The 22,332-nt window shown below is 38.4% G+C and overlaps 1 protein-coding gene and 1 pseudogene across 1 annotated transcript in view; one reads left to right on the top strand and one right to left on the bottom strand.

The window, feature by feature from the left end:
* Positions 1-22,332, bottom strand: part of Parg (poly(ADP-ribose) glycohydrolase) — a 123,554-nt gene that overhangs the window by 32,748 nt on the left and 68,474 nt on the right. Inside the window, exons 12-14 of the mRNA XM_008834110.3 lie at positions 18,733-18,793; positions 14,373-14,448; positions 4,971-5,118 (exon numbers count right to left, since the gene is read on the bottom strand). Coding sequence (XP_008832332.1) covers positions 4,971-5,118; positions 14,373-14,448; positions 18,733-18,793 — 285 coding nt within the window. The remainder of the gene's footprint in view (positions 1-4,970; positions 5,119-14,372; positions 14,449-18,732; positions 18,794-22,332) is intronic.
* Positions 11,893-12,868, top strand: LOC103735032 (annotated as a pseudogene).

Below are 22,332 nucleotides of genomic sequence, written 5' to 3'. Positions count from 1 at the left end.
TTAGAGATAGCTCAGCAGTTAAGAGCACTGGTTACTCTTCAGAGTACCCACATGGTGGCTAACAACCATCCATAACTCCAGTTACTACAAGGGATCTGATGCCCTCTTCTGACCTCCATAGGCACTGCATGACATGGAAGCACACACACACATATATATATATATATGGAGCATTACACTCATACACAAAAAATAAAATAAATAAAATTTAAAAAAATGAGTCCAAACATACTTTAAAGACATTATGCAATTGACCCATATAAAAACTCACATTTGCCGGGTGTGGTGGCGCACGCCTTTAATCCCAGCACTTGGGAGGCAGAGGCAGGTGGATCTCTGTGAGTTCAAGGCCAGCCTGGTCTCCATGGTGAATCCAGGACAGCTGGGGCTACAGGGAGACCCTGTCTCAAAAAGACCAAAAAAAAAAAAAAACCTTGCGGGTGAGGTTTTTAATACCAGCACCTAGGAGGCGGAGGCAAGGAAACTGCTGCAAGTTTGGACCAGTCTGGGCTACAGTGTGATACATACCTCAAAAAAGAAAATCCCATCTATCACACTGAGCTCAGGGAACAGCCTAGTGAACCTCCACTAGTCAGGTGACCTTGGATAAGCAAATCTTACTGGATTTCATTACCTGGAACTCAGGATTATTAACAGTTCTTACTGCTTCACCTCATAGGCTTCCTTAGAAAACCAAAAAGACAAAAACCATAACCAGCACATATTAGTGTTAATGAACTTAGGTTTGTAAAGCAGCAGAGAAAACAAAACTCACTCTCTAACCTAGGCATTAAAGTGACCAGGTCTACTAGCCTATAGGGAACCTACAGAGCCAGGAACACTCTTAAGTCTTACTTATTTTTTCTGTTTCCTACCTAGCAGTAACCGAGCTGTACTACTCTTGTTTGCACAAAAAAAATAAACTGCCTACTCTGATCTCTTAGTTGTAAAAACAAATACTGGCTTTGTCTTTTTGAAAAGAAAGAACTGCTAGGCTTCTGCTTCGAGCAAGGATGATTTCAGTCTTTCCTAAGAGGTTAGATGTATTTCCTTTGTGTATAGGAAATCAAAAATGCTTCTGCTCCAAACAACTTAAGTCTTGGGATTTCCAAGTAGACAACTTTCAGAATTATATCACTGTCTTTTGAAAAAGGAATGCTTTTAATGTTTTTCAAGTTCAAATTCAAAAACATAAGCCACGATGAAAATGTAAAAGTAAACAGTGTGAAGAGCCATCAAGACAGAAGACTAAATGGCTTTTAAGACAGTTTTCTCTAGAGATGATCTGCAAAAATTCATAGTCCAGACAGACTTTCACTTAAGGGGAAAACTAGAATGACCCCATTAAAATCTTATCAAGAGTTCACGACAGCATTACGAGCTTTTAGACTTAGTAAAATATATTTATTATTTCCTTATACGATGAATAAAAGTTTATGGTGAACAGGGGAAAATGTTAGCAGATTGAACAGTTCTTTTTGTCAATGAGTTGTGCCCTTGGAAAGAGTTTATGAGAGCCAGGCCTGGTGAACATGCCTTTAGTCCCAGCACTAGGGAGGCAGAGACAGGCGGATCTCTGTGAGTTCGTGGTCAGCCTGGTCTACATAGTGAGTTCCAGGCCAGCTGGGGCTACAGGGAGACCCTGTCTCAAAAAGACCAAAAAAAAAAAAAAAGAGTTTATATGAAAGATGTCTACAGAAATTTCATTAGCATCATTCATATAGTGGCTATTATGGAGTAGACAGAACTCTCTCCCCTTCAGTCTTCATTGCTAATAAATATTTTGAAAAGATAATCATACAAATATTTGATCTCCAAACACTTTGAAAACTCCAACTGGACCTGAATATCTCCCAACAAGCTGGTGCCATGTAGTGATGGGCTGTATCTGTGGTGAGGAGTGCCCTGGCATCAGAACTATAAGCAATGATGTCTACTTGCAGTCAATCTATCAGTTCTGCTGACAGAAAAGACCTACAGTGATCTGATTCACTGCTGGGCGGATTTTATGTTAAATATACTAGTCTTCTCTTACTGAGTCTCATGTGTAGGCACCTGCTCTATGTGCTCACCAAACAAGTCCCTCAACACCTTTAATATCTAAGCTACTTTCTGGACACCACGGAAGAACGCATAACAGATGGAAAAAAGACAGTTTAAATCTTTCACTCCAATCACACTTCCAAAAGGTTTTAACTTATAGCTACTACAGGGAGGATCACAGCAAACAGAGATAGCACTGTCTGAGCAAAAGTATTTGGCTGTTTGCATGACCTGTTTCATGCTCATTTAAAAGTCTGATAGCAACCAGATTTCCCACAATGATGACAAATTCAATCTATTTCCAATTCTAAAAACTCTTACATAGATTCAGGCAGCACAGTCACAGCTATTAGCTCACTGAGCTTAGATGCATCGTTGAAGGGATGGCACTGATCAGGCAGATAGATTGCAGTACACAGTTAAGAGTCTCCTAAGAAGGGAGATGGCAGAAATCCAGACATCAAATAGATGATGAAATGGCCATTTCCATTAAGGGAACATCACATTACAGATATTAATTAGGAAGCACTATAATAAAGTTAAGTGGATATGGGGAAAAGGCTGAGTTAAAAGTCACCCCAAATGTCCTTAGCTTGAGGTAATTACAAATCTGAAGGCAAGTCACAGATCTGCAAGTCACAGATCTCCTCTCATTTTACAATGGCTGGAGGTAAGGCAGAGATCAGAGACAACTCCAGATTGAGCCTTTCTTAAGCTGGGGACAAGCTATTTATTCTTAAAAAAAAAAAAAGAAAGATATTCTAATGTTTTCTTTCTAATACTCCCAAGCAAAGTGACACACTTTAAGAACATTCATGGTAGATAACAAAGAACTCTTTTCCTATCATCTGACAAAGTAAATGAAAGAAACTGGCTTTGAATTTAAATGGCCAGCATTTTACTAAGGGCTTTTTTTTTTAGTTTTAAGTATGTAAATTCATCTTGAAAATCGATGGGATATTTTTCTGTGAGTCTTTAATTCAAATCTGCTAAAAAATTAAAAAGCTTTTAAAATTATCATTAACTAAATGATGGGAACAGTCATGGTTCTGACTTTCAGAGTTCATTAAAATAGTGTATAAGACAAATATTCAAAGTACTCAGTTGCCCAACAACAGGTGTATGCCAGTCTTTCCCTCATTTTTATGTACCTACACGATAATCAACAAATGTCAACAGAATGATCCATACGCGGGAGCTGAGGCAATGCTGTGAGCAAAGGGGTCTAACAACTTCAGAATTGTGGATGAAATTCAAATTCCTTTTGCTGAGGTTCTAATCTTAAATAAACTAAATTAACAAATTGTTTTTTACCTTACTTCACCAGAATGTCAGGCTCATAAAAATAAAGATGCCTAAACAATGTGAAATAATTCTCCCAAGCTCTATGCTGCCCTTTAAAACTGTATTAACCACTGTGGAAACCAGCCCAGTAACCAACACAAGAGTGCTGAAGCGCCTTCAAAGTCCCATTTTCTGAGAATTGCCATTAGACCTTCCCCTGGGGAGACCTCTCAGAAAGAAGGCTGTCTTGACTTGACAAACTTGGGGCTTGCCCAGTGTGAAAAGCCGAATCTCCAAAAGCTAAACAAAACAGCACAGGCAAATTGCTTAACATTGAGGCTGCCCTTGGCAAAAGCTTCAAAAGGAAAAACGCTACGTCTACAAGGAGCTTAGAAAAGTTCTAACATATTCCTGCACATCCAGAAAACCATGTGATACAAATACTCAGGACAAACCTGAGGTAGCCTTCAGCTTTCCTGGCTGCTCTTAAGGGTTTGTGGAAGGAGGAAGGGAAGGCCAAGATGACCCAGTGAAATGCTGATGGTACCTACAGAGCACTGCAGCAAAGTGGGAAACTTACTGCTCCCACCATTTAACATTGCAGTACAACCACTAGCTGACCACTAATGTAACTCCAGGGATGGCACTCAAGAAAGGATACTTTACAGAATTTGTTAAAAATCACTAAACAAACAACATACACTAGTAACAATGAACTCTGATGAGAGGAAAAAAACACCTAATTTCTAGAGTTTCCATTCTGTAATTATCTCATCAGCAACAAAACCATGACACATGGGAACAATGAGATGGTATGTGTCACATCCAGGAATATAGTAGTCAAAGTAACTGACGCTGGACTGACTAGAAAACACAAGTCAGTTATTTTAAATATGCAGAAAGAATTGCTGAAAACTATGTCTTGGTAACAAATTAAAGTATAAGAATGATACTTCTTTCAAAGATACATTGAGGTCCCTAAGATGGCTCAGCAGGTAAAGGCACCTGCCACCAAGCCTGACAACCTAAGTTTGATCCCCAAAACCCACATGGTGGAAGGAGAGAACTGACAGCTGAAAGTTGTACTTTGACCTCCAAACAAATACAGTGGTATGTATACTGGAAAGATGGCTCAGCAGTTAAGAACACTTTTCTTCCAGAGGACCCAGGTTTGATTCCCAACACCCACATGGCAGCTAACAACTTTCTATAATTCCAGTTCCAGGGGATCTGATACCCTCTTTGGCCTCTGCAGGCATTTCAGGCAATATATTCAAACATATAAAATAAAAATAATAAAAAACAAAACAAAACAAAAACAGGTTTAGGGCCAGCAAGATGGCTCAATGAGTAAAAGAACTTGCTGCAAGCCTCATGGCCTGAGTTCAATCTCCGGGACTCATGTGGTAAAAAAAGAGAACTGACTTCCCCAAGTTGTCATCTGACCTCCACACAGTAACTGTGGCATACACATGCCCCCTCCTCCCACAAATAAAAGAAGTGTGATAAAAATAAAATGAAATAAAATATTGGGTGTCATGCTCATAACAGAGAAAAGCTTTGGCTGGGCAGCTTCTAATCTCCACGACAGGCATTCACAAATGGGGAAAACTACCCTATTGTGCAGACTTTCCACAACTAACCTGTGATAATAAGACACTCATTGTGATCCAGCACCTCAGTGAAGAGCCGTGAAACAATCAACTCAGGATTGATTAAAAAGCGGATTTCTTCTTGTACAAGTCCTGCACCAGTTACACCACCTCCAACAAAACGATTTGCAAAATCCACCTATTTGGGAAAATGCAGCATATTAAATTGTGCTCTAAAATACCTATATACGATAAAGAATCGTACACCCTATAAGCTCCAATCCTTTTGCTTCTCTTGAAAACCAGTCTCCAAATTGGCACTCTTTCCAACTCATTGCAATTAATATCTTTGCAGAGTTCACAAGAAGCTAGAAAATGAAGATTTTTTTATGTAATATTTTGCTGAAAACCTCATCTGTCTCTGTCCCTGGAGTCACAAATCAAGATAAAGCTTCATTTGAAGGGGTTTGAAGATCATTCCACACATTTACTATTCAACCTCCCTTTATGTATTTTATGTAACTTAAAAATGATCAAACTTTTAATTTATAATATTGCAATCAAACTAAAAAAAAAATGAAAATTTCATGGTTGTTTTTCTTCTGTGAAAGAATAAAGGTATAGGATTTTTGTCCTAAATTCAACCCTAAACTCTAAGCTGCATGAATAATACTATTTTTAAAATATACCCAATGGAGGAGGAAAATAAAATCTAGCATAGAACAAATATTTACATTAACATTTGCAATTTAATCTGAAAGCATTTTTGTTTTTGTTTTAGGGCATGCTAGTGAGTGTTCCACTGTGTACCTGTTGAGCAATGAACCTCCAGCTTATGACTCTGCAGTACATTATGTAATGAGAACCTCAATTCCAGACTGATAAAGACCCACCACCCTCAAGAGAATCAAAATCAACCTGTCATGTTATTTCAAAGAAAGAGTGTCCATCTTGACTTAGATTACTCCAAAGTGTTAGATCACAAAGATATATACACAACTAAAATAGAATTTACTAAATACTGCAAGGAGGTTTTCAATTATTATAAAATATAAGAGCTATCAAAGCTTATTCACACTTCCTAAAGCAATGAATAATAAATGACAATATGAAGCAAATTTTATAGACAAATAGAACAAGAAAACAAACATGTCTAAAAATCATGAAAAACCAGAAATTAATAGGGAGCAAAGTAGTCCTTTTTCATCTAGAAGATCTTAGAAAATACTGAAACATACTATTAACAAAGTCTTGAAATAAGTTTAAGAAAACTATATATTTGGGTTTGTATTCCTGAGTAATAAAACTGAGGATTAAAAATCCACAATAACTATTTATCTTATACAGAAAAACAATTTTGACAAAACTAGTCTATTAATAAGTTACCTACTACATACGAAGTCTTTTGGCACTAGGTGATTCCTGTCCAAAACTATTTGATTTAACAAACATTTACTAAGCCTTCTGCTAGGAATTCATGGGATAAAAATATAAATAAGAAGTATTAAAATATAAATAAGACGTTCCTAGGGATGGAGATGTAGCTCAATCAGTACTTGTCTGATATATGTAAAAATCTGTGTTCCACCCCCAGCACCACAAAAAATAAATTAAGAGGTACACAGTTCCTGTTCTCAAAGGATTTGCAATCTGGATGGGCGTCAGGCACATAAACAGAAAGGTAAGACATTTATTAATGGACTTCTGAGTATATATTCTAGAGTAAATTAAGTAAAATAAGTAAAATAAAGTAAAATTTGAGCATGGAAGGAACAACGTATCTTTACAAGAGGAAGAGTTGCTGACATATAGGCTGAGGGAAATCAGGAAAGAGCAAGTATGAACAATGGTTTGAGAGGATTGTAAACAGCTTCCTCATAATGTCTACAATACAAGATACATCATGTGGGGGATTACAGATGAAAAAGTGGCCTGGGGTATAGACATTTCTTTTTACTCAATTCTCAAGGGAAGGATTCATTTAACAACAGTGTGTTAGTAAGACAATTCAGGGCATAGTTTCAGTTTCAAGAATCCACTGGAAGAATGTAAATTAAAAGCAAGAAGATTAGTTAGACAATTACTGACGACTTTAGACAAGTACTCTTAGAGCCTCCAACAAGGCAGTGATAAAAAAGAGAGAAGACCCATTCTGGGAGAGATGGGACTCGCTTTTAATCCCAGCACTCTGGAGACAGAGGCAGACTGATCTGTGTGTGATCAAGGCCAGTCTGGTCTCCATATCGAGTTCCTGCCAGTCACGGAGAGACCCTGTCTCGAAAATAACAACAACAACAACAAAAAAAAAAAAAAAATAGAAGAGAGGAGGCCCAGCAATTTTAGAAATGGACAATTTTAGAACTAAGAAGCTAAGTTTATGGCCAGAACTGTAACATGACTGCGAATACCAGTGAGAAAAAAAGGAGGTTGAGACCAGTCTTGGTTCATTTCTACTGGAATCAGTACATGACCAAAATAAAAAGATAAGATCTATCAAACATGTACTACGTGATAATAATCACAAAATATACACAATGTGAATGTTACTGTTCACTTTTTGACTAAAGGGGCAACAACATTCATTACTTAAATGTGGGCACAGAAATAAATACATAAAGCAAGGGCTTAAAAAAGAAAAAACTCAAAGTTTCTAGTACTTACAAAAGTTCTTAATAAAAGGCTCTTTATGACAGGTGAGAAACCTGTTCCAGTGCATGAATACAGCACATGAGTGTTTCTTTACTCTCAGTCAGTGATTTTCCAAGTCTCTTACTTTAAAGGTACTTGTTCAGAGTACTCAGCTTCTGAATTATAACTTGATGAAAAGAGAAATGATAATACCCCTTAGAGAGGTTTTGTTGTTGCCATTCAACATAATGCAATTTATACACTACACAAGGAGCTTTGGAGCACTGCAATACAATATTCCCTGAACTCCTGGGGAGACATGGCATAGGTAGAAAAAGCAATTAATAGTGCTAGAAGCCTTTATAGTAGTCCTTTAATCTGCCAAGGTCCCTCATTTCATCTATAATATATTGTAGGCAAGTGGGGAGAATCTCAGCTTTGACTGTTGTAAATGATTCCTTGTTGAATTGTCCTGTAATGAAAGGTCAGCATCCCTGTGGTGCTGAGTACCACAGCTTTGCTTAGTTCTTATATACATTATGACTCTCTCACTTTATCCAAGACTTTAATGTAGAACAGCATAAAGAGGGGAATGTGGGAGAAAGGGATACAAGTGAACAATTTAAAAGCATATTTAAAAATTATTTTTCAAGTAGAAGAAATATTACATGAATAATTAATTTTTTCATAAGAATGAACAAATTACTGATTCAGTATTTTTGTTTGCAAGCTCAAGTAATCATTAAGAGAAAGTAATTGTGTGTGTGTGTGTGTGTGTGTGTGTGTGTGTGTGTATCTGTGTGTTTGAATGTGCATACATTTGCGATAGGGTTTTGTTATACAGCTCAGGCAGACCTTGAACATTAATATGCTGTGAACTTGCAGCAATCCTCCGAGATGCTGTGATTACAGGCATGTGCACCACACCAATCCGAAAAAGTGATTTAAAATGAAAGATAATGGGCATGGTGGAACATGCTTGCAATCCTGAACTCAGGGCAGAGGCAAAAGACTGTAAGGTTGAAGGCACACTGAACTACAAAGTGAGTTTAAGAAGAGCCAGAACTACAAAGTGAAGCCCTGTCTTTAAAAAAAAACAAACAAACAAATCCAAGAGAGAAGAATAGTAGGATAAAGGTCTTACTAAGGAAGAAATATGTGAAAAGGGGGTAGTTAAAGGGGAAAGGGGGAAGGAGGGCTATACAAAGAACTATGGGAATAAAGGGGGAAAAAATTCTCCAGATAAACAGTGAAAAAAAAAAAAAAAAAAAAAAAAAAGCCTTAAGCACAGAAGTAACCCTAACCCTACAGAGATGGAAGAAAGCCCTTCCAGAAGCAATACGGTTGTTAAATGAAAATCCCAGTGCCAGAGGTGGGTTGCTCCCCTGTGAACTGTTGGCCTGAGGGGCCCTAGAGGTACCCAAAACAATAAAGGCCATTTGCCAATGTTGGTTGTACACCAGAAGTGGATGGAAAAACCCTATTGCTGAAGACACTGCATGATGTGAGAGGGAAAGGGAGAAATCAAGCTTGGACTAAGCTGAAAACTCCCTGCCACTGGATGGGTGGCTTTCAGGGTGCCAGAGGCGATATGGAGATGACTGGGGGAGAATGGTCCCCTATAATTCTGCTCAACAATGGACCCCACAAGTTGTACTATTAACATACCAAACAAGATGTTCTACTGGTGCAAAAGTGGTGCATCTAGCGTATGTACAACCAGCAAATTTTCGATTGGCTATAATTCCTCTCCTAGGGGGTGGAACACACATCTGGTACTGTACACCAGGCCAACCCCCTGTGGCAGGGGGGAATATAGGTATTTGTGTTTATACCCATAGGTTAAACTATTATAGCAGCCACTGTTTAGATGTTCTTGATTCTTGCTGTTTGTGTTTTTATAGTAGATGGAATCCCACTGAAATGGGCCAATAGCCCATGGAAAACAGACAATGCAGAGACCCAAAAGTTCAGTGCCTTACCACATGGGAGGAAGATCATCCCACACCTATCACCCCCTCCAAGGCTCAGGGTTTTTTGTGGAAGAGGTTGGTGGAAAGAATGTAAGAGCCAGAGGAAGGGGTGGAGTGTTAACTGAAGTGTCCTCAGAGCACTATGCCAGAAAGACATAGTCACACCTCCTTCCCACACTCATCAAGGAGTCAAGAGAGGGGGAGTCAGTTACCCCTCCCACCCAATCAGTTAACCTTAGCTGCATGTGGGGGAGAGGCTAAGTATAAGCCAAGAAAGCCATGAGGCACCTCTCTCACCATTTTGTACAGCTGTTAGGAAGTCACAGGATCTACAGTTCAGTGTGGACTTTCCAACGCAGCTGTAAATGGGGGGGCACCCACACCCACTGTTCTGTAAATGAACCCCCACCCTAGCTCTGTTAGCGACAATAAACTAGTTAGGAATTAAAAAAAAAAAAAAACCCAGAACTAATGAAAACCTTCATTATTCCACTAAAATTGACCCCATCTTGGCAAATCCTTTGGTCTTTGATTTTTTTTTTTTCCTGGTCTTTTTGAGACAGGATCTCCCTGTAGCCCCAGCTGGCCTGGAGTTCACTGAGTACCAGGCTGGCCTTGAACTCAGAGATCTGCTGGGCTCTGCCTCCCAAGTGCTGGAATTGAGGACATGTGCCACCACGCCCAACTTTGGTCTTTGATTTAAAAATATATATATTATTTTAATTTTATATTTATGTGTATGTGTGTATTGCCTGCATGTAGGTAAGTGCACCCATGTCATGCAATGCCCACAGAGGACAGAAGAGGCTGCTGGATCCCCTGGAACTGGAGTTACAGACAGTTGTTAGCTGCCATGTGGGTGCTGGGATTTGAACCCTGGTCTTCCACAAGAACAGTCAGTGTTCTTAACTGCTGAGCCATCTCTCCAGTCCCTGGTCTTTGATTTCTTATACCTACTTTCCACCTTTAAACTTCATTGTATATATATTTTTATGTAACCTGCTTCAAGTTATTTCCAGAAAAATGTGTTAAAAATAGTCTGTCTTTGGAATAATAAAAATATTCTTTAAAAAACCCAAACAGACAGGAAGGACAGTGATGGGACTATCCCATTCCTCTCATCACTGTCCCTGTAGGCTTCTCTCACAGGCTGGTTCCTATTCCTTAAACCCTAATCCCAGGACTACCTTCTCAAACCAGATTAACCACCCAACCTACCATAGATCCCTAAGTTCTCATCCAGGTGGCTCCCTCACCACCAAATTCCCAGCCTTGATCTGCTTAGCCAGGACGCCAGAACTGCTTGGAAGGAAATGCAGTGGGAAATAGAAGAGACCTCCCTTAGAGCAAACGACATGCCTATAGCACTCATCAAAGAAACTTCTATTTGCAACCAGATGGAGGTTACCACAGAGTTACGCTTCTGGTCAGGTATAGAGAACATATACCTTGGAGATACCCGGTACTAGGTGACACATCTGTAGTCGAATTCCTACAACCAAGGTTCATGGAACATAGCAAAATAAGGGGTAGAGAGAGGGCTAATGCACCCCTCAACTCTCACCAGTGAGGCTTCCATATACATCAGAGTGCGTTAAACACAGAAGGCCTCAACTGGCCAAGTTCTGGAGAACAAGAGACTCTAGAGTGTAGGATGGGACTCCTATATGGATCCTCACCCACCCAAGGGTCAGGAACCATTGTGGAAGAGGTGGAAAGATTTTAAGAGCCAGGGCTGGTTCATGAACGTATGAGGTGGAGGCTTCCAGGCCAATGGAGGCTTGCTCATGTGTGCCTGCGGCATGGGTGGCATCCAGCACAGGATCCATATCAGCTCAATTAAACAAGGGCCCGGGGGGGGGGGGGGGTGAGAAACAGGTGGCAGGTCAGCAACAGATTGCGAACTATTTGAGATTGGTTGCTGCTGGGTGAGGGAAAGTATGATTTACATACGACCACTGGATGGGCTGACTAGACTCCAGTGGATGCATTTACACTGAAGGATATTTGGGTACAAACACCTGAATGAATAGGACTCAGCAGGGCAGAGTGCACAGTGTTTGGTGAGGGGTTGGGGGTGGGGCATGGATGGGAAAGGGATGTGAGTGGGAAATATTGTATGAAAATTTAAAAGCTAAAAAAAAAATATATCAAAACAACAACAACAACAACAACAACAACAACAAAACCCAAACAAGCACAACCATGAGACAGACAAGCAGCCTCAGCTGCAGATCGAGCAGGACACCCACAGATCACCTCCTCCCCTTGGCCTTGCCATGGTGGATTGTGTACCAAGACAGGCAGGCAAGCAGCCTTGGCTACAGATTGAGCAGGACACCCACAGATCACCTCCTCCCCATGGCCTTGCCATGGTGGACTGTGCACCAAGCTGCCCAAGACCAATGTGTGTTCCTCCATCCTATGTTGACCTTAGCAAAACTGCCAGAGAGATTTTCAACCAAGGACCTAGGTTTGGGTTGGTAAAGTTAGATGTGAAAAACAGTCATAGAGTGACATGGATTTCTCAACATCTGGTTCCTCCAATACAGACACTGGCAGAGTTACCAGGATTTTAGAGACAAACACAAATAGTGTGAGTATGGTCTGACTTTCACAGAAAAATGGAACAATGATAACACGCTGGGAACAGAAACTGCAACTGAAGACCAGATTTGTCAAGGTTTGAAACTGGCATCTGATTCTATCTTTACACCAAACACAGGAAAGAAAAGAGGTAAAATCAAGTCTTCTTACAAAGGAGGGAATGTATAAACCTTGGGTGTGACGTTGATTCTGATTTTGTTGGACCTGCAATCCATTGTTCAGCTGTCTTGGGTTGTGAGGGCTGGCTTGCTGGGTACCAGATAACCTTTGACATTGTCAAATCAAAGCTGACAAGGAGTACAGGACGGGGGACTTGGTGTTACATATTAAAGCCAATAATGGGACAGAATTTGGAGGATCAATGTGTCAGGAAGTATGTGAAGATTTTGACACCAGTAAACCTTGATGGATATCAGGTACCAACTGCACTTGCTTAGGCATTGCAACTAAACATCAGCTGTATCCTACTACTTTTAATTCTGTGAAGGTCAACAACTCAATTCAATTGGAGCAGGCTACGCTAAGACTCAGAGACTTGGTATGAAGCTTCTACTGTCTGCTCTGGAAGACAGGAAGAGATTTAATGCTGGAGACCACAAACTTGGGCTTGCCTTGGAACTTGGAGGCTTAATCCAGCTGAAGAAACCTCTGGGACTTAATATTGGATTTGGCCTTAATATACTTCCATATGACCAGCAGGCACCCCACTTTCCCCCAGAAGGTGATGAAAGCAAAGGATGATCTAAAAAAGAGCTGTATTTTAAATATTTAGACAGCTGTTAACTGGTTTCTAGGTGAAGTGGTTATCTAGCTCTCAATGCTGCAGTCTCACAGTCACCTATACATTATTTAATGTACTTAACTGTTAAATGTGCTCCCCACCAATAACAAAATACTTTTACGAAAATGTCATGCTGTGCATGTTTGTTTTTATGTTCCTTTTAACACTGACTACTGCAATTGAATGAGATAGTTAAGTGGATGTTTTGAGATAAGGTAAAGATCTCTTTTGTTAAGTCCAATCATCATTAGAATTACTTTTGGTAGTCCAAAACCTTACAACAAACAAACAAAAAACAGTATGCTTCTTTACAGATTTTAGTTATAAATATGTCTACATGAAAGACAGTCAAAAAAGAATATGATTAGTTACTTGGAACATACAACATATGTACAAGGTAACTACATACAAATAAATCTACTTTCTGACAATTGCTTTTTTTAAAGCTTCTGGCCCAATAAATATGGAGCAGGAAAAATCAGCTATTTTCAGTACAAATGAAACGATAAGCAAGTTTCTTCCAAAGAAAACTAAGTTTACAATGCTTTATACATATTTTTAAAAACATAGCACTAACCTTTTTTTCTCTGATTAGTTTTTATTTTTTTAATTACTATAAATCAAAGGAAAATATGCTCAGGTTAGATGTTACATTTTATAGCTACAGTAATGTGTTACCTTCTTCCATTTCTTGGACAGGGTTTTGCTACGTAGCTCAGGCTGGCCTTGTTTCTATTTTTCAGACAAGGTGTTGCGATGCAGCCCAGACCGGCTTTGACCTTGTGACGCTTCTGTCTCAGCCTCTCAAATGCGAGGATTATAGGGATATGTCACCATGCCTAGCTTCTTAAGTATTATTCTTACCAGACTTTTGAAAGAGCAATGGCAGTAACAACTTCTTAACAAAGACGAAGGACTAGAAGGATCATGTGCTCTTTAATAGGGAAAGACATTAGTACAGACAGCCACTTGATGTGCTTGGATGTGTTACACATAGGAGAGAAGTCTGTTTTCTCAATCAGCCTTACATGTCTGCCTCCTAGATCTAAGTAAGTCTTTTGGTGGCATAAAAATGTCTCAAACTGGTCATAGATTGGGGCAAAAACAAGCCTTACAAAAAAAAAAGAGAACAAAACTGCCTGCTGACAGCTTGTCAAGACCATACCCTGGGAAACTTCTTCCCTGTCAATCTACAGTCACTGCCTAAACCAAGAGGACTGATGCTATCCAGATCCTGAGACTTTCTGTCAAAAGCTTTTCCAAGAGGCACATGAGCACACACTGGCAAAGAGCAGCTGTCACAGTGATTTTTTTGGTGGTTTTCTCCGTTCTGCTATTATACTTCTTTGCATTAAATCAATTTAGGAGACAAAAAGGTTTTCAAGTTTTCTTTACTGTTAAAAACTTGACAAGAGAAAGTCTTACACATACACATGCACGCACACACTTTTGAGATCTACCTACCTGTAGCATCCCTCGGCCATTTCCTTCTATGGTACCTTCATAAGTGACATGTAATCGTGTTAGGGGTTTTTCACATCTGCAATGTAGAAAGATATTTCCATATATATTTAATGGTAAGTAACTCACAACAGACAATCTGAAAATATAGATGACTATGAAAAACAAAACTGAAACTACCCCAATCTCAAAAGCCAGAAATAAATGCCTACTGCTACATTCTTGGTACTGACCCTCCCAATCTTTCTTATTCAATCTATAAATGTGCATATTTACACTAAAATCAGACATTACTTTTTCTCTACATAATCTCAACTTTTTCTTCCAGAGTTAAAAAACTTTCTGAAGAAAATCTATGAAATTTTATTATTATGCTAGAGTTAGCAATCTAATATAGAAAATTTGACAACTGATTATGCTCTTGAATGGGCTCTATTTCACTAGTTTGAACACTAGTGTTTGGGGAGGGTGTCACTGAAATTCTAATCTATGGTGTTTTTATATTAGGTCTGTTGGCAGACAAATCTAGCAAGTGTTAAGACATTCAGAATACACAACCATCTTCCTTTTCTTTCAGGAACTATGGTTACTCAAATATTGGCCTGTCTTATATCAGGTTGACAACCAATTCCATTGTATTAACAGCAACTGAAGATTTTTTTTTCCTTGCTAAATTTCCCCCAAATTGCTTACTAAATAAAAAACAAGTTATACTAGGATATAAGGAAGAGAGATCTGAGATCTGAGATCCTAACTTAAATAAGAATCTAATAATTAGAGCTGGAGAAGCGACTCAGTGGTTAAGAACACTGGCTGCTCTTGCAGAGGACCTGGGTTCTATTCCCAGCACCCACATGGTAGCTAACATCCATCTTTAACTCCAGTTTCAGGGGATCCAATACCCTCTTCTGTCCTTATGGGAATTGTATGACACAAGTGCACTTACATATATTCAGGGAAAACACGTATACACATATAATAAAAATAAATAAAATGTTTAAAAAAGAATCTAATACTATTTTTGGAGTAGGGATAGTTACATTAAAAAGCATTATCTACTTACTGAGATTTATTAACTTTCTAATTTTAGTGAATCCACAAATATTTATGGCAAAACTTTAGCCTAGTAGATGAACACCATTAAACTAATGTAGTTCAGTACAACTTAGATTCATAGGTATTTATTTTAATTAACTCATTTAATTATCAAAATAATTCCACAGTCTCCTTCTACATATGGAAAAGGAAAGCACAGAAAGCATTAAAGGAACTTATTCAAGCTAATAAATAAAATAGCAAAGATCTGAACTCGAGCAATCTAACTCATTGATCCAAACTCTTAAAAATATGCAAAAGCTTTTAGAAAAGATTACATAATCTTCTGTAGAAAGTCTATAAGTTTGATTTTTTAAACAAATTTTTATATTACATATTTATTTACTTGGTGTATGTGTGTGTGTGTCAAGACATTTGTGTGCAGGTCAGAGGACAACTTGTGGGTGTTGAAGTTGATTCTCTCCTTCACTCATAGGTCCAGGGAATCAGAATCAGGTCATCAGGCTTGGCCACAGGAACTTTTACCTGCTAAGCCATCTTGTAAGACTGGTTTCACTTTTTTTTTTAAATTTCCTTTTGTTGGTCACAGTTTCCTAGCCATTTTATTCAGAGGTAGATTGCCTATTAGGCTACAACTGAAAAGATAAAAAAGTATGATCCAGAAATCTGTGAACTGTCCATTAGGATTACAAAACAGAAATCCCATCTGTTGGCACCTATTCTCCATGACTGAAGTTGGCAGCTTTGTGTACTATCTCTCACTGTAATTAGGGAATTACCAGAAACTCTGTTGTAGTTTATTTGTTTGATAAATCCTTCAACTTTCTAGTAACTCTCCCATTTTGGTCTTTGCAAATACTCTGCCCTCTTGCCCCAGAAATCTGACAGACTTCTGGCCTTCTGTGATAACTAAGCCTGGCTAAAATACCTACTAATAATCAAATGGCTAACTGGACAGTGCCAGACACAGATTAAGACCTCTAACTCTAGACACCTCTAACTCCCTGACACCCATGCAGTCCCTTACTCTTGACAGTATCAACAATCCTTATCTCTTCTTCATCCTCCCTCTTAAAGTGCATGCATGTTCCTGGTTCTGTGGAGACTGGGAGACTGATTTAATTACATGCTCCAGCTCACTCACGAAGCAGCTAAAACAAAAAAAAGACATCAATGAAATAAAAATGTTAGAAAAGGCATCAAGCAAAGTTGTGCCTATCAGACAGAGGTAAAGGGACAGTTGTTTCCACGCAGGGCAGTTAATGCATTTCATTCATAAAGCAGCCTTTCCAGTCTCTGCATTTCCACTAGCACCTTCTCTACAATTTGTAATGCTGGGTGTCCTTTTACATTACTCACAAATGAAGAGGCCCTGCTAATTATCTAAAAAATACTGACATTTATCTAAAAAATACTGACATCAAAGTGACATGAACAAAACATACCATATTCTTAAATTTCTGTCTCTCAGACTAAGATTGAAGAAAAGTGATCTTCTATATTCTAGTGTGGACAAGGTACACACAGCAGAATGTTTAGTTCTAGGCACTATATCTTAAGAAAACCAATGTATCAGGGTGTGTCAAAAGCAAGCTTAGGATCCAAAAATGAGTAAGTATTGCATGGACTTGTGTTCAATGTTAGAAGTGGAGGTTAGGAAAGTGTTTTAAAGATACACGAAAGAAGGTCAATGGTGAAGAAATTTAGAAGTTACATTTACTTAGTGTAGTGCCAAAAGAACCAACCAAAAATTGGGGGAAGGGGTTTTTAGAAGACAGATGATTTTAGTGAAACACAATGTTAGGTATATAAGGAGCCAACAATGGGCTAGATTGAGTTAAAACAATGAATTTCCCATCATTGACACTGTCTGGAAAGTATAACTTATTTCCAGTAGGCAGCTGGGCCAGGTGACATCCTTGGCCCCTTTCATCTCTACTATGCCACTATTCTACGCACACTTCCTTTGCTGTATCCCCACTTCATGCTGCTTTGCTTTATCTACTCTGTTAATGATCATCTCAATCATGCACTCAGCCTTCTGAAGTTCATCTTTCACCTCACAAGTAAACAGGCGTGATCGGTGAAGACAGCACTCAGGGAAAACAGGTCCCTTCAAGTGAATTACCCCTAAGAGTGATTCCTCTTTGTCACTAATTCTAAACAAAGCATTTTAAACTATGATAAAAATTATTTATAATTAATGGCATTTCATAACATGAAATAAACAAATATGCATATGATAAGCTTTATTATATCCCCCTCTATATTTAAAAAGTTGATCCATATTTCTTTAATGCGTTGGGGATTTGCCCTAGATTCAGAACTATGTTAATTATTTCAGAGTAATACAAATCTTATAAATCCAAATGAACTCTGACAATTATTATTCTTCACAGCATTTGCATGCAAAACATAAAAAAATTGTAGTAAGTGAGGAATTTAGAAAATGTCTCCTTGGTACACAAGGAGAACCAAACCTCAACGTTCCTGTCATGTCAATTCTAAAAATAGTAAATAAGATGTTTCTTGATACTTTCCTCCAAAAGAAAAGCCATAGAATATAAACCAAAAGAAGGAAAGAAGAACATTTAAATATTGGGGCTGAAGAGATGTCTCAGCAGTTAAGAACACTGAAACCGGTTTTGCAGAAGACCCGGGTTTGAATCCCAGCACCTACATGGTAACTAACAACTATCCATAATTCCAGTTCCAGGGGTTCCAACAGCCTCTTCTGTCCTCCACAGGCATTGAATGACATGGGTGCACTTACATGCAGGCAATACATGCATGCACATAAAATAAAAAAATTAAAAAAAAAATTTTAAATAAAAATATTGAGGTGCTACTTAATATCAGCATCTTCATATAAAACCTCTTAATTCTGAACAAAATTCATTTCAGAAGACTGAACTAAGGCAAAATGGTAGCAAAGAATGACAGATTTTTATTTAAAAAGTACCTTTCTAGCCAGGAATAGTGACACATGCCTTTAATCCCAGCACTTGGGAGACAGAGGCAGAGACAGGCAGATCTCTGTGAGATGGAGACCAGCCTAGTCTAGTCTAGTCTACATGGTAAGGACTCTTGATCAAAGGCTAGCTGGGGCTACAGGGAAACCCTGTCTCAAAAAAGAAAGATACCTTCTAATAATAAGCACTAGTAATGATGTCGTTCATAGGAACAAATTCCTTGAGGGCAGGGCAGCTGGAGGCTGAGAAACAATCTTTCCAAGGGTTGTAAAATAGAACCCGCTCATGATCAAACAGTCCTTGTAATTCTAGGGACCATTAGTTATTTTTATTACCTTTCCCATTCTGGAAAATCTTCAAGACTCTGTCTTGTAAATGTCACCAACCCAGTAGGTTCTACAAAGGTAATAAAAAAAAAACAAAAAAACAGACTAAGTTTTAATTTACATACACTCAGTAAAGAATGGGACTAACAATGTCTAAAACTAAGTAGGGTAGGAACAGTGGCCTGTAATTCAGCACTCAGGAGGTGGAGGCAGAAAGAGCAGAAGTTCAAGTTCACCCTCAGCTACAAAGCAAGTCTGAGGACAGCCTGGAATACATAAGCCCTTGCAACAAACCAAACCAAACCAAACCAACCACTAATAAGGAAATTCCAAGTCTAGTACATAGGCTTTAGAATATGATCTCACTATTTGTGGGGTTTTGTTTGAAGATCTTATTTATGTACAACAAAATCCTGTATATTTACATATAACCCATGTATATCCATTTACTTAAAATAATTGTAGATGACTTAATTACTTATAACAATTGAAATATTAGGCAAATAGTCATTATACTGTATTGTTCAGGGAATAATGGCAGGCAGAACATTTGCATAGTATAGATTTCTTAACTTTTTAAATGACTGTCATTCTGTGATACACTGAATATGCAGATGGGGAACCCTTGGATACAGAGGTCAACTGTACATCAGAATAATGATTTAAAGTTGTATTTTTTTAACATTAGCAACCCCTTCTATAAAATAATAAGCCTTCACTAAATAAAACTACAAATATCAGTTTAACAGTAGGATTTGAGAGCTAGTACATTTGGGTGATTTTTTTGTTTTGTTTTGGGGTGTGATTTTGGCTTTTTTGTTTTGTTTTGTTTTTTGGGGGGTCTTTCTGAGATAGGGTCTCCTTGTAGCCCAGATGACCTGGAACTCACTATGAAGACCAAGGCTGGCCTTGAACTCACAGATATTCACCTGCCTCTGCCTCCTGGGAGTAAAGGCATGTATCATCATGCCTTTTGGTGATGTTTTTAAAACTGAATACATATATATATATATTTTTTTTTAAAGCAGTAGGAAGTTGGTTTAGTATAAGCAATAAAGACAAGACTGAATTCTACTTTGTAGACTCCTTTTCAAAGAAAAGCTTTAACCCCATACTCAAAACCATGCAAATAGATACACATTTACATGCTTTATGGTGAAGAAAAATGTCTAAGATTTTAAAAGGAGTTCTTTGGCATGTCTTTTGGACTTAGCACAGCTAAGTCACTGGCTTACGTGTTAGGTAACTGCTCTGCTTATACATAGGCACTTTACTTGGAGGAGAAATTATCCTGTTCTAAGAATTTAGAGAAGAAAGGTGATGTGCTTTGTAAGAAACAAGAGATTATAAAGGATCAAATTTAAATATTACTAATACAAATCTTTTGGGGATTAGATTAACTTAAAAAAATACCCCTCCCACCTTTTTTTTTTTCAGTCAAAGGCAAAAAACAAATCAGCTGGCCAGAAGTAATGTGTCTGCTTCAAACTGAAGAACAAAGTAAAAGGCCGAGACACCCTGTGTGTTTTATTCTGGAGAAGCTCTTAAGCACAAGAAAGAGATGTCAGAAGCTATTAATGATGATGATACTGAATCCAATGAAAGGCCAGCCTCAATTTCATTCTTTCATTCCTGTGGAAAAGTCTGCATTTTTTAAAAATCCCCAGTAACATACAGTAACAACTCAAAAAAAAATCACATGGAGCAGCTGTATTAGAAACAGGATTTTTTGTTAACATAGATCTTAAAATATTATTTACATTATTTAACACAAATGAGGAGCATATTTAAAACTCACACATAAGGGATCAAAGAACTAAAGAAGCAATGTATACAAACATGAAACCATTGACTATCTGATCATTCAATTACTCAGCAGAGAAATAAGATCATAAATATCCTTCACGTACAGTGAGAGAGGCTATGAGAAACAAACCCATAAGCAAACACCAAGGCAAACCAAGAGGAAAAGGAAGCATGTACATCTCTCCAGATAAAATGGAAACAAAATGTTTTCAGAACATGCCTGGATCATCAATTTTTAAATATGTGCCCTCTAAGATTCTTTACCTAAAACTATATAAAATAATTTTATTTAGAAGCATATCACATCTTATAGTCCCTAAGTCCTAATGATGAATATTAAATACACGCTTAACAAAACTGAAAAGCAGGTCCTGCTAGAATTGTTTTTCAATTCTAAAGCTGTTTTTTCACATATTAACTTTCTGAAGCTATTTCACTCTTTTACAATGGAACTGTCTTGGCATGGGTTTATATTAAAATAGAACTTTCCGTAAGACGAATGATGACTGCTTCTGCAGTCAACTGGAGGCACACTGACTGAAAATTGGATTAAATCCTGCTGGGAGGCCTGTGTAGGCACCAGTGGTAGGAATCTGGGTCTAATACTTGGAGTTTGTGGTTTAGAATTTCAGAGATTTTTCCCCCCTTCCTCTAGCCAGTTTCACAGTTGAGATTTACAAGTTTCTACTGTCTCCTTTCTGCTCAGCCAGGTTAATTTCTTATTTATCCTTGACCAAGAGCGTAGATGTTTGGTATGCCAATTCTGGGTGCCAGCTCACTTATTAGTGTCCCTCATTCCTGAGTATTCTCTCCTTCTAGGAGATATATAATGCAATGAAGTTTCTATCATTTATGATATCTTAGATTTAATGTACTTTCAGCAGACTCCAGAACCTCTACACAACTAACCAAGCCTCTGCTATCCCCTCAGCATTTCCTCCTTCAGCCATTAGATTTACATCTTGAAAACCTAGAGTCACATTGCACTGTATTTCTACAAAGATCTAACCTACCATGGATAGTGGAGGGGGGGGCAGAAAATAAAGTATCTAATTAGAATTTATTTCTTCAATCTGATTAACGAGGGTTTACACATTTCTAATTAAACAAATAAAAAACTTTTAGTTTCCCTCAAAATAAATGATCTTAAAGCTTAGAAAAAGAGGTGGGCATGGTGGCACATGCCTTTAGTCCCAGCATTTGGCAGACAGATCTATGTGAGAATGAGGCCAGGCTGGTTTATATAGCCAGTTTCAGGCTAGCTGAGGCTACAAGGAGACCTTGTCTCAAAAAAAAAAAAAAAAAAACAGGGCCAGGTTCTGACCTCCCTCTGGCATAAGGGGCTGACAATGCAGGGGACTGCCTGAGAGCGCCTGGATCCTGCCTCCACGTGGTGGTCAGAGTTATGCGATTTGGGAGTCTTTTAGATAGACCCACTGAAGGGGAAACTCCGATTGCCTCACCCTGCGTCCCTGTTCAGCATGGAAGAAGCCAGAGCGGTCTGCATCCCGATTCCCTAACCACAAGTTGGGTAACCCCTTCAAAGAATGGAGTGATAAGAATAGGAGGTAGAAATCGGCTAGGCAGTTAGGGTAAAAAGACCCCAAAGAAAAGTTGCCAGTTTCTTGGCTAAAACTCACAATGTCCTTGGGTCTCTTAGCAACATACTCCATTCCAAAGACCAAAAATGTTGAAAGTATTTGGGAGCTTCTATCTAATCCTTAAAAGATTTTAGGGTTACCTCTTCAGAGCGGGGAATGTTAGAGTAGTCAAAAGCCCCATAGAAAAAATAAATCAATGAAG

Source organism: Nannospalax galili, unplaced genomic scaffold, assembly GCF_000622305.1.
Source record: "Nannospalax galili isolate Female #2095 unplaced genomic scaffold, S.galili_v1.0 scaffold996, whole genome shotgun sequence".
Taxonomy (NCBI): domain Eukaryota; kingdom Metazoa; phylum Chordata; class Mammalia; order Rodentia; family Spalacidae; genus Nannospalax; species Nannospalax galili.
This window is presented reverse-complemented; position numbering and strand designations above follow the sequence as displayed.